This window comes from Lactuca virosa, chromosome 1 (genome assembly GCF_052849685.1).
Source record: "Lactuca virosa cultivar CGN04683 chromosome 1, Lactuca_virosa_CGN04683_v6, whole genome shotgun sequence".
Lineage (NCBI taxonomy): Eukaryota > Viridiplantae > Streptophyta > Magnoliopsida > Asterales > Asteraceae > Lactuca > Lactuca virosa.
In genome coordinates this window covers 256,457,860-256,471,284 of record NC_136426.1, presented here as the reverse complement: position 1 = coordinate 256,471,284, position 13,425 = coordinate 256,457,860, and the positions used below count along the sequence as shown (strand labels likewise).

At 31.9% G+C, this 13,425-nt stretch overlaps 2 protein-coding genes across 2 annotated transcripts; both read left to right on the top strand.

Annotated features, from left to right (window-relative positions):
* Positions 1 to 290: 290 nt before the first annotated feature.
* Positions 291 to 3,896, top strand: LOC145166279 (Cyclophilin-like peptidyl-prolyl cis-trans isomerase family protein). The gene is made up of 6 exons (XM_079085223.1): positions 291 to 602; positions 1,267 to 1,354; positions 1,628 to 1,720; positions 2,394 to 2,426; positions 2,532 to 2,588; positions 3,563 to 3,896. The coding sequence occupies exons 1-6, from the start codon at positions 403 to 405 to the stop codon at positions 3,671 to 3,673; spliced, it is 582 nt and encodes a 193-aa protein (XP_078941349.1). The 5' UTR covers positions 291 to 402; the 3' UTR covers positions 3,674 to 3,896.
* Positions 3,897 to 10,859: 6,963 nt separating this feature from the next.
* On the top strand, positions 10,860 to 12,293 carry LOC145129407 (uncharacterized). Its single transcript, XM_079064106.1, has one exon. It carries the CDS (start codon positions 10,860 to 10,862, stop codon positions 12,291 to 12,293), a length of 1,434 nt encoding a protein of 477 aa, XP_078920232.1.
* The last annotated feature ends 1,132 nt before the right edge of the window (positions 12,294 to 13,425 follow it).

Sequence of the window (13,425 nt, the reverse complement as noted above, 5' to 3'; positions counted from 1 at the left end):
CGATGCGGAGAATCGAATTGAAGTCGAGGGAGTGGGGGACCAAAGAGGAGACCCGTTTTTATAATGAGGGGAGAGACGCATTTACCAAAATACCCTGATTTCGCGGAGCATTCGTCGGTCCGCGGAGCCCGTAGAGGGGAGCTCCGCGAAATATATGTCTATAGCCAGAATTTTTTGTTTTTTATGTCTAAATTTTAAAATCCAAACAAAAATATCTATATAGCCGATATTCTTTCTTTTTTGTTTGCTAAAACTAGAGAAGAGCGACCCTTAAATAAAAAATCAAGTAGGTTGCGATCTTATTTGGCACATTTTGTCCCAAATAATTGGTTAGACTTAAAACAGCGTTTTACAAGAACAAACAGGAAACATAGACGAAGCAGAAGCAGAAGCAGAAAGAGAATGGCGAGTGGAATAGCAGGGGGAGGAGGGAGCGGGGGAGTGGAGTGGCACCAGAGGCCCCCAAATGCTAGAAACCCGATCGTCTTCTTCGACGTAACCATCGGAAGCATACCCGCCGGCCGTATCAAGATGGAGCTCTTCGCCGACATCGTTCCAAAAACGGCCGAGAACTTCCGGCAGTTCTGTACCGGAGAGTATAGGCACGTTACTTCTTCTATAGAGTTTTTTATCAAAAAATTATTTTCATTGCTCCATCCATCTCGATACTAAAATCCACTTTTAGGTCTCAAATATGTTGCTTTCATTTTGAATTCTCATGATATCAAAACCAAGAAAAAAATTGATAATCGTAGTAAATGACAAAGTCATTACGATAGATAGAATTCTGAGGTAAAGTTTTCAAAATATCAAAAGTGGATTTCGAGTCTAATAAAGTACTTAGGGTTGAATCATTAAAATCAAAAGTTCCTGTAACTATGGCAGATTACGAGTATTACTTTGATGATTGTTATCGTTTGATTTGTTTCTTTGATGTAGTGGTATCTATATCTTCCCTTTCTATGTTCTTAAATGTTACACATGCATTCAATTTTGTTGGGTTAGGGTTGTAGACTTGTCTTTAGGCTTTAAACTTCATAACAATCAAAATTATTCTTAATGTTCATATTCTATGTTCATATGGTATGTAAGGGGAAACCGAAAACACTTATAATTCATGGCATTTGGACACCCTTCCAAAGTGGAAAGAGTTTCACATTTCATATGGAACTACAAAAGATATGAGTGACATAATTGATAAACTGTAAAACATGACTATTTTTCTTACTAATTTGTAATCTACTTTATCTACTGGATATTCTGCAGGAAATCTGGACTACCTGTTGGATACAAAGGATGCCAATTTCATAGGATAATCAAGGATTTTATGATACAAGCTGGTGATTTCTTAAAGGTTTGTTTCTTTTCTTTCCATACATTATGCTTCACTATTCATTTCATTTTATCTTCAAGTGTCACTATAATGCTAATGGAATTCCTGAAGTTGAATGACAATTATTTATCTACTTCTTAGTATCTCAACTATTGATGCTCAAATTATGTATCTGTTACTTTAAAGAAAGAAACATCATGAATTCATGATAATTAGTAATTTACACATTGAAATTGCTTATAATCAGAAAGGAAGAAAAGAATTAGAAAATAATAAAGGAACACTTGTATGCAGGGTGATGGAAGTGGATGTGTATCCATATATGGAAGTAAATTTGAAGATGAAAATTTTATTGCTAAACATACTGGACCTGGTCTTTTGTCAATGGTAAGTAAAATTTTACAATTATATTCTTGTTACTCATTCATATGTAGAATTTGGTTTATATTCTCTTGTTTTCTTTCTGTTTTATTTGTTAAATTCAGTAGGCTTTGACCCTTTTTTTTTTTTTTTTGTAAAACGTATGAGCACAAAACATAGGAGTAATATCAACTTAATGAAATTGGAAGATATTTTGATGACAACTAGGCGTTTTCGTTTTTGCCTAAAACTGAAATCAAACAGAAGAAATTCGGTTTCTATCCCCAAAAAATAGATTTTTTGTAAAAAAAAAAGGTTAATCTCAAAAAAGACCTTATATTTTGTGTTTTTTCTGGATTAAACCTAAAAAAAAAAAAGCCTGAAAAAGTCCTTGTATTTTTTCATTTTTTCCGATCTGGGCCTTTTAGTAATTTTTTCCGAAAAACTAAAAAGGTTGAGGGTTTATTTGGAAGCATTTAGAAGGTAGAGGGTTTCTTTCAGAAAAAAAAAATACAAAGTTGGGGGCTTTTTTGGAAAAAATGATAGGCAAAAAATAAATTTGAGGTTTAATCCGGAAAAAACACAACATATAAGGTATTTTTTTAGATTAATATTTGATATTTTTACCGAAGTTGATATGCTTTTATAATATTGATCATAATATCACAAAATTTATGCATTTTTTTTTTAATCTTTACAGGCCAATAGTGGACCAAATTCTAATGGGTGCCAGGTACTTGTAATTTTTTATTTTCTTTATAATATTTATTACTAAAATAACATGACATATTGTTTGTAATAAAGAATTATCTTTTAATGTTTTTTGTTTCTTTTGCAGTTTTTTCTGACTTGTGCTAAGTGTGATTGGCTTGACAATAAGCATGTGGTATTTGGGGTATGTTCCTTTTTTCTCCTTCTGCAAAATGAAAAAATAAAAAAATAAAAAAATAAAAATAAATAATAACTACTTTCATCATAGTTTGAAAAATTTACCATGTACTTTATAGCAAATGTCATTCAAATATGAAACAATTTTCATTAGCGACATCAAACCTTTTTTTTTTTTTCTTTTAAATATTAGGGCTAAATGCAAGAAAATGCCACATACATTATAGGGTTAATCTCATAAAAGACCTTATATTTTGTGTTTTTTCCAGATTAAATCTCAACATTATTTTTTGCCTGAAAAAGACCTTGTATTTTTTTTTTCATTTTTTCCAAAAAAAAAAACCCTCAACCTTCTTACTGCATCCAAATAAAACCTCAAACTTCTTTAGTTTTTCTCGAAAAAACCCTCACATTTTACAATTTTTTTTTGGGTTAATCTCATAAAAGACCTTATATTTTTGTGTTTTTTCCAGATTAAACCTCAAATTTATTTTTTTACTTGAAAAAGACTTTGTGTTTTTTTATTTTTTCAGATATGGCCCTTTTAGTCATTTTTTGCCAAAAAAAAATGTAAAATGTGAGGGTTTTTTCGAGAAAAACTAAAAGAGTTGAGGGTTTATTTGGAAGCATTTGGAAGGTTGAGGGTTTTTTTTCGTAAAAAAAAAAATACAAAGTTGAGGGCTTTTTCGGAAAAAAATGAAAATTTTACAAGGTCTTTTTCAGGCAAAAAATAAATTTGAGGTTTAATCCAGAAAAAACACAAAATATAAGGTCTTTTATGTTCATTTCTTTCTATTTCAACATTCTACTTGCAATTCTTTTCCTATTAACACATTGAAAAATCTACCTAATAATAGTATTATTGTACTTTGATTTATTTTTCTTATGCTTCAAAAAATTTACCCTATTATAGCAATTTTTGTATTTAAATGAAAGTAAATAAACTGTTTAATGAAAGTATGTTGCTATTTTTTTTTACAGAGAGTTCTTGGTGATGGTCTTTTGGTGGTGAGGAAAATTGAGAATGTGGCGACAGGACCAAATAACCGCCCTAAACTGCCATGCATTATCGCTGAATGTGGGGAGATGTGATGTGATGTGATGTGATGTGATGTGATCTATTACATTAGTTATTATACCAAAAAAGGGAAATGACTAAAATAACCCTGATCTAATTTAGAGCACTACTAGCTAATCCAAAGAAAGGGTGTTTAAAATTGAATATTTGAAATTTTAGATAATGTATGGATGGGATTTTCGGATTCAAATATTTTTGAACACCCTTTTGAACTTTTTATAATATTATGTTTGGCTACTTTGTTCTGTGTCAGAATGGGCTTATTTGAGACACCTTTAGTTTGAATTTTAACAAAGGCATTGAATGTTTTCTTTATCGAATTAATGCAAATAGAATGACTTTATAGTTAAATTTGTAAGAAAACATATTGTGTAAGATTTTAGCTTTTTATGTCGTTATTTTGTTTTTTCCATTTATTATATTAATCTGTGGGCATTTTTCCAAGTCTTTTTCAAGACATTGTTTGCTCGAAGATTGGTTAGGTTTTGGGTAGATGGATAGTGAATCTTAATTTTTGGATTGATGAGAACTATTTTTACAACAAGAATAACATTTCCTATATTCTTTCAAAAAATTATGTTTTTATGATTTAAATCTATACTTTATTTGTTATAATTTAAAGAACTTATAAATATTGCCAGATTCGTTAATGATTTAGCAAAAAATAGCCAAAATTTGGCGTTTTTCCAAAAAGAGTCATTCATATTGTAGGCAGTTAGCATCACCTGCGATTTGGGCCCCTGTAGATCTAATTTGGCCTTGTTGGACTTAGATTTGGGTCCATTTTCTATCTATAGGTTGGAAGTATATAAACCTAAAATTTTAGAAATAACTCTTGTTTCTACACTTTCAACTTCAAAAAAATCCTCTCTACTCTCTCTCTAATGTCTCGAGAACATTATTCTCCCGAAGTTGTAAGTTAGCTATTTATTTTATGTTTTAATCTTGTTTTATTAGGTTTTATACATTTAAGATAGATTTATATATGATTTTTGGTAAAAAAAAACACAGATGTTAAAACTTTTAAAGAAATTCTTTAGCTGGTAGGAGGGAATTTCAGCCCATGGGGCCAATCACAGATTACATTTTCTTTTAGATGAGAATGTACAAGTTGCTGATTCATAAGTCATGCATTATTGACCTGTACATATACTATAATAAATAAAAACAATTTATGTCGGTTGTCGTATTCCGGTGCATTTTGATACATGTAATTTTGTGATTAATTCTTAGAAATTAATTTTCACTTGTCATTTTGTGGTAATTTTTTATTTTCTTAATTAACTATTCTAATTTTTAGTTTATAGAAAGTAATTAACGTGTCACTAATTTGTTTCCTTATATTTTCAAATTTTAATATGTTTCCTCGGTATACATAATTCAAAATTTGACATATTTCTTTTAAAGTTCATTGTTATTTTAGGCCAAATCGGTCTACATAGGAAAATAATCAAACTTTGTTGTTTTTCATTGATAAAACTAAAAAAGGTTAAACCACAAATATGACCAAAATATAATTATTTCTTCGTAGTTTGTTTTATTGTTATAAATTGAATTATTTATCTATTCATCATTTTGTTTGTATTTATATGGAAATTTTATTTTAAAAATACTTGATGTTTATACCTTTATATTTAACATTTTCTTTAAAAAAATAATTAATATATATATATATATATATATATATATATATATATATATATATATATAACTTTTTTTATTCAGTCTGTTTGGTACACGAGTCTCTATTTTAGTAAAAAATATAACTGAAAAATATATAAAAAAAACATTGATATTCCATTATTATTTATATTTTATATAAAGACTAGTAAAAGTATACGAAATCATAGTCGAATATGTCAGAAATTATAGTCAAAATGTACAAAATCATAGTCGGACTGACATTAATTGGAAAAGCTCTTCAAAATTATAGGTCAAGTCAGAGGAAATCGTAGAAATCACAGGTGGCTCTTAGCCAACTATCTTTTCATCAACGTTTTAAAAACCGGTATGAACCGGGAACCAATGGAGGGAGCGGTTCAACTATCATCGGTTTTACGTCAATTTCTGAATCGGGTTGAACCGTATGGTTTTCAGAAAAACCCGGTTGAACCGGTCAAAATAAACCGGTTGAACCGGTTAAATCGAATAAAAATACATGGAAAAGAATCATTTGCATAATAAAATTTGGTGATTTTTTTAAAATTTATTTAGTTTTCTTTAAATAAAAACATATGGTAAATTTTATAAAGTTTTTTGATGTGTTTGTATTCATCTAAAACTATATCTTGTTTCGGTGTCACACCCCCAAACCGGAACGGCGGAAACGTTCGGGGGTGAAGGACGTCATGTGTAGTATCACAACAATTGTATCATAGCAATCATAGTAAACACAACCAAACATTGAATACATACATGAAAAAAAAGGTTTACATTCGCTTGAAACATAGTTTTGTTTATATCAAAAGTAAAATAGATAGACGTGACTCTAACGCTCCGCCTTCTCAAAACTCCTGGAAGTACCTGTCTACTGATTTCCTGAGAATACAAACAGTTTTGAAAGAGTATCAGCATAAAGCTGGTGAGTTCATAAGCATTTTGTTTTAGAAAGACAGTTCTCAGTTCTTTTGAAAAGGGCAATATCTTTCCCAGAAAAACCTTATGCTATCCGGTGTAATAAATGAATAACCTTAAGTAAAATGATTCTTTGGTATCTGTTGAAAGTGTCCTTCAAGAAAATCTCATATTTTCTTATGAAAAGCATGATAAAACCCATTTCTTCTGTAACTTCTTTGTTTATACTAGTCACGCATAAACCAAGGAGTTATGGAAAAAATATGAATACTCGTTAGTTGATTTAATAACCATCTATTTATAAAATACCGGTGTTATCCTGGGAAAATCCTATATTTTCCCTAAAAGCAGGTTATTGAGCTATCCGTTCTAAATTGAAGGGTACAAGTATCTACCATACTTATATCGTTTAAGCATTGTTCCTTTTGAAAACCCTGGTTACTCCCAGTGAGGTATATTAGTCTTATTACATAAATAAAACTAATTGAAAACGTGGTGATCTGAATCCTGAAAGTATTAATAATACCTTTATGTGATCACTTAGTTATTAACTCCAAAGTTAGTTCGTTCGATTTATTATTACGTAAATACATCGTTGTTATCTACATTGTGAGCTTTATGACCATACATTAACTTGATATGGCGCGAATCGGGCACCAGTATCCTTTATTACTTTGTCACCCGTAGACCTGCCGGTCCTACTGTAGCTAGCAATAAGGTGCGGGATAGTCAGTCCCGTATAGATCTATACACAAAAATCACGCTCTCCCTCCAGGAGATTCTGGTTCATAAGGAGTAGTCCCCACACTTAGTTAAGTTTGTAAGCGCCCAAGGACGTGTCTCCAACTAGATTAACGACTTTACAAATAATATTACAGGAAAACCTTTTTGTTATTAACATGAATCCTTTATAAAATAATATCTTTTGCTTCATGTTTCATAAGTTCATTTCCTTAGTTTTGAAAACTGCTTTTGCGAGTTGGTATCTTAACCCTTTTGGTAAAACTGATTTCCCATATTCGAGGTATATTAAAAATATAATTATTTTAAAACAAAATAATATATTTGGGCACAAGATTGCTTGTGATTTTGCTTGTATTCCCCCCCCCCCCCCTCTGAAAACATTAAAAACTCGGAAAATGTAGGGGTATGAACTCACCTCGAGTGAGTGGCTTGATTGGAGGATCGATACGGGATGCTGAGTGTCAAGTGAAACCTTGAACACGATTGGATCCTATTCAACACGTAATAATACATATAGGAACCAAATTAGGGCATTTCACTACTAGACATGATAAGGAACCACTCTAGGGACTTGGAAACACTTGGACTAAGTGTTAAAACCACATGGGATTGAGTGAAGGAGGTGTACGGCCACCTTAAAGGTGTGTACGGCCCATGAGTGTGCGGCCGTACACTCATGAAAGAGTGTGTATGTTGAAGTGTTTCAAGGCCCTAAGAAGCATCAAGGAAGTGTTCTAGGCCCCATGCTTGCTTGAAATGCAAGTTTGATGCCCAAAATGATCATCAAATGGGGGGTTTGCGGCCCTGGGGAGTGTGTGCGGCCGTACAAAGGGGTGTGCGGCCGTACACCCTCCATGTTTATGCCAAATTTGACGACTTTAAGGTGAAACAAGGCTAGGGCCATGCCCAACTAGAAGATAGGGGTCAAACTCCCACTTTGGAGAGCCTTTAAGGAGTGTACGGCCAACCTTATGAAGGTGTGCGGCCGTACTCCTTCAAAGGGTGAAGAACATGATGATTCAAGACTTAGATCAAGAGGTCCTTCAAGTATAATAAGCTAGATGATGGAAAACTCATGTTTTTGAGGCCTTGGAAGGGTTCACGGTTGATGAAACTTGAGAGAGATAGAGTAGTGTGCAGCCAAGAGAAGAAAGGAGTGAAGGAAAGGGGTCTACTCATATATATAGGGGTGGGTGACCCACCACCTTGAGTGTGCTGCCATGGGGTGGGGTGTGCGGCCGCACACCCATGTGTACGGTCGTACACTCCTCCTAATCAGGGTCGGCTTAATGCATAGTAAATCAAAGTTAGGGATTAGGGCCCCCACATCAAGAGGGCCCCACAAACCAAGGAGTCATTGTATTATATCCCTAATCCGGCTAAGGCTCTAAACGGCTAAAAAATCGACGTTTCTTCTTCCACTGCATACAGCATACGATTTCTGTGTTTGCGCCCTCATTGCCTGCTACCCTGCTCTTCTCGATCTTCTTCTTCTTCTGACTTTTGAGTTCTGATTCACAGCACAAGTTGTGCCACACAACTGCATACAGTTTCTTCCTTCTAGTTCTCCACTACTGCACTGCATTCAGTTTCTTCCTTCTCCATTGAAGCCTGCCTTCTCCACTCTCCATAAACGGTAATAAACGACTTCTTCGAAGTTCTATGATCCATCTGTTCTTCTTCTAATCTTGTTAACTTGTTTTCATGTCATATGATATTGATTGTATTGTAGACTGTAGAGTGTAGACTTGTAGTTTGTTTAGTTTAGATGATGAGAGAAAATTATTTTTTCATGTCATATGATATTGATCCATTTGTTCTGTGTCATAGATGATGAGAAAATTATTTCAAGCAGGAGATACATGTACATTACAATAAGCATTGTTCATGTACGTGATTTTCTAAATTCTAAGTTATATCTCCTTGATAAAAAGCATCAAATTTTGGACTTATTGTACATTACAATAAGCATTGTTCATGTTATAAGCTGGTACAACTAGTGATGCTTATTGTACATTGTATAATAAAAATTAAGTAAATTACCTTTTCGTCCCTTGTGTTTGCTTTTTACTTACATTTGAGATCCGAAAACAAGATCCAAAGTTTCAAACCATACGCAAGAATGAGATAAATGTAGCACAATATAATGTTTTCATATTTAAAATTCAACTAAGTACGTAATAATCATATAGTATACTTTATGATGTTTATTTAATTTGATGACCTAACCCACGAATTTCACATATTTTAATGACTAGCTTTGAGATATATTACATTCAGTGTGGATGTATTATAAGTTATTTTAGTTTGTATTATAAGTTATTTTTAATTTTTTTAATTATGAGAAGAGTTAAATAAACATGTTGATAACAAATCATTAGCTAATGGATCATGTTGATAACTAAAGCTGGTTAGGGTTAATAGTTATTACTTATTAGTTAATACTTTTCAGATTTCAGTTTCTTATTTGTTTGGTTATCTAATTTTTTTATTGAATTGTTCATTGATTACAACAGATTACAAAATATACAATCAGTGAATCAGGTTGGAACTTGGAACGAAATTGGGTTTTCAGTTTTCCAGATTTGAGATTTTTATTATCTCAGGGGCGGTATACTTCTAATCCATATCTTTTATACTTATAGTAGTTGTCTTGGTGATTGTTCATTGTTATTATTAATAAAATACTTAATAATAATGTCAAAGAGAAAATACGAATCCGGGGCTTTAAAAAGGAAAAGGAAAATGCAACAAGAAGCTTTTATTGAATCACAAAAAGGATCATTTTTAAAAATTTTAACATCAAACAAAAATGTTAATAATGAACAAGAACAAACTAATTTTGATAATGAACAAGAACAAACTAATGTTGATAATAGTGATCATGAACAAACTAATATCGAGAATGATAATGAACAAACTAATATTGATATTGATAACGAATAAACTAATAGTGAAAGTAACGACCAAACTAATAGTGAAAATGATAATGAACAAATTAATATTGATATTGATAACGAACAAACTAATAGTGAAAATGATAATGAACAAACTAATATTGAAAATGATAACGAACAAACTGGTATTTAAAAAGATAACATGCCTTTAAACATATATGATCCAAGTAGATGGAATAATATTAGTACTAATTTAAGAGATTTAATCGTAGAAAAAGATCCTATTAAGATTTATGATTTTAAATTTCCAAAAGATCAACATTTAAAAAGTTTTAGTACATCTCTTTATATGCAAAAAATACCAAATGGAGAAAAATACGAACGAACATGGTTGGTTTATTCTATAGATGTAGATAGAGTTTTTTGTTTTTGTTGTAAATTATTTAATATGAATACATCTACATGTTCATTAGCACATAAAGGTAATAATGATTGGAACAATATTTCTAGTATACTAAAAAGACACGAATCAAGTAACGGACACATTCTTAATATGAGGTCATGGATTGACTTAGAAACTAGATTAGCAAATAATAAAACAATTGACAAACAAATCCAAGAACAAATAAATAAAGAAAAAGAACATTGGAAAAATGTTTTAATAAGAATCATTGCTGTAGTAAAAACTTTAGGAAAAAATAATTTAGCATTTCGTGGAACAAATGAAAAGATTTATGAAGAAAATAATGGTAATTTTTTAACTATAATTGAAATGACTGCAGAATTTGATCTTATTATGCAATAACATATTAGGAGAATTAATGACAAAGAAATTCATAATCATTATCTTCGACACAATATGCAAAATGAACTTATTAGTTTATATGGAGAAGAAGTTAAAAGTAAAATTACTAAAAAAATAAAAGAGGCTAAATACTTTTCAATAATACTTGATTGTACTCCCGATACAAGTCATAAAGAACAAATGTCAATTATCTTACGATGTTTAGATCTTTCAACAACTCCAATTGAAGTTAAGGAGTACTTTTTAGAATTTTTAATTGTAGATAATACAACCGGTAAAGGCTTATATGATGCTATAGTTGATGAAATTAAAAATATAGGACTAGATATAAATGATGTTAGGGATCAAGGTTATGACAATGGATTAAATATGAAAGGAAAACATCAAGGTGTACAGAAACGATTGTTAGATATTAACCCTAGAGCATTCTACACTCCTTGTGGTTGTCATAGTTTAAATTTAGTAATTTGTGACATGGCTAATTCGTGTGATAAAGCTAGTGAATTTTTTGGAGTTATACATCGTATATATTCGATATTTGCTTCATCAACTCAAAGGTGGAAAATATTACAAGATAATATATCAAACCTAACACTTAAATCATTATCGCAAACTCGTTGGGAAAGTAGGGTAGAAAGTGTAAAAGCAATTAGATTCCAAGCACCACAATTAAGAAACACACTTTTACAATTATCCAAAAATTGTGGAGATCCAAAAATTAAAAGTGAGGCTAAATGTTTAGCAACATATGAACTTGAAAACTATGAATTTTTATTAGGAATGATTATTTGGTATGATGTTTTGTTTGCTATTAACACTGTTAGTAAAAGTTTGCAATCAAATGATATGTGTATCGATGATGCTATAGATCCATTAAATGGACTTTTGTGTTTCTTTGAAGAATATAGAGAAAACGGATTTGAAAAGGCTTTAGATTATGCAAAAGAATTGGCTTTAGAAATGAACATAAAACCTGAATTTCGTGAAAAACGTATCATTCAAAGAAATAGACGATATGATGAAAATGTTGCTAATGAAACTATTAAAACTCATATTCAGTTATTTAAAACTGATTACTTTTTATACATAGTAGATAAAACCATTACTTCACTTAAAAGTAGATTTGAGCAATTTAACGAGTTCAAAAATATTTTTGGTTTTCTATTTAGTATAGAAAAATTAAAATCATTTGATGAAAATACTTTAAAAGAACATTGTTTAAATCTTGAAAAATATTTAAAGCATGATGATAGCTTAGATATTGATGGTTTAGATTTATTTCATGAACTAAAACTTTTAAGACATATTCTACATTTAGAACGTGATACAATTATTAATATACTTAATTACATTAAAAAATTTAGCTCTTTTCCAAATGCATATGTTGCCTATAGGATTATGTTAACTATTCCTGTAATCGTTGCCTCTGCAGAAAGAAGTTTTTCGAAATTAAAACTGTTAAAAAATTATTTAAGATCTACAATGTCACAAGAAAGATTAAATGAATTAGCTATTTTGTCAATTGAAAAACATTTAGTAAAAGAAATTGATTATGAAAATTTCATTAAAGAATTTGCATCTAAAAAGTCTAGAAAAATTAACTTTATGTCCTAAAATATATTCACAAAAAACATATACATAAAAAAAAATTTAACTCCGCCATTTGTAAACTTTTTAGTTTATTATTGCCGGTCCCAAGCCCGGATAAAGGAGGAGGGTTTATAATATTAAGTATAGTAATGTCAAAGGGCCCCAATTTTTTGGTTCACTTAGAGCCCCCAAATTGGTTGAGCCGGCCCTGCTCCTAATTGAGTGTATGGCCCGATTTTGCTACTTTGTGACTTGGCAACTCATTCCTAATCTCAATGTTGGTTGTACTTAAGCTTAGAACACTTAAACGAACCCTTAAACAATGCTAAAGGCCACAGAAACGAGTTTGGCATTGATTGAATTGACTAGATGCATAAGATAGAAGTTTCGGGTTGTCACATCATCCCCCCGTTAGAGGGAATTTCGTCCCAAAATTCAAACATGGAATAAAATCCATGGAATTGGAAGAAGACAAAGGATATCACGAGTGTCTCGTCGGACAGACGATTCTCTAGGATCGGTACGTAGTAGGCAGGACGTACGCTGCTAAGTTCTCGAGGTAACCCTGCAATCCCGATCGGAGACAATGGATGCAGGTACCCCTTGAAAACGAACTACTTCTCGAAGGTATATTCGAGTTCTCACTGGGTGTTTCAGTGGACCTCCCCTGCTGTATCTGCTGTTCTGACTTTGTGATGGGTGGGGGTTTTGGCTCGCTCTATCATGTTCATTCAGCTGGTAGGATGCCCTTTTCGAGATCCCATGCAACCTTTGCCCCGAAGTTCATGGTAGAACTCATACCTGGTCCATCTATCATTGTCCCGTGTACACAAGTCGCATATAGTTAAGATTGACAAGATGGTCGGATGGGTGACTCTGCCCCAAGTCCACAACCAGACAAGGAACAGGAGATAGGGAGGACGTACACATCCTAAGTCAGCAGAATCTTAATTATATACCACCCTCGTATGTACATTAAACATGGATAGGTTAACCGTATTTGTTCCTAACCTCCGTGCCTGAACTTGACTTGTTGCTCGAATGGTAATCCCAGAATGGTCTACCGAGGGTGCTTGAGAAAGGTTACGGGTGGACGCCATACTCTTCGCATGAATACTTTCGGGTTTTGAAGGGAGATGAAATTTTCTTGAAGTTC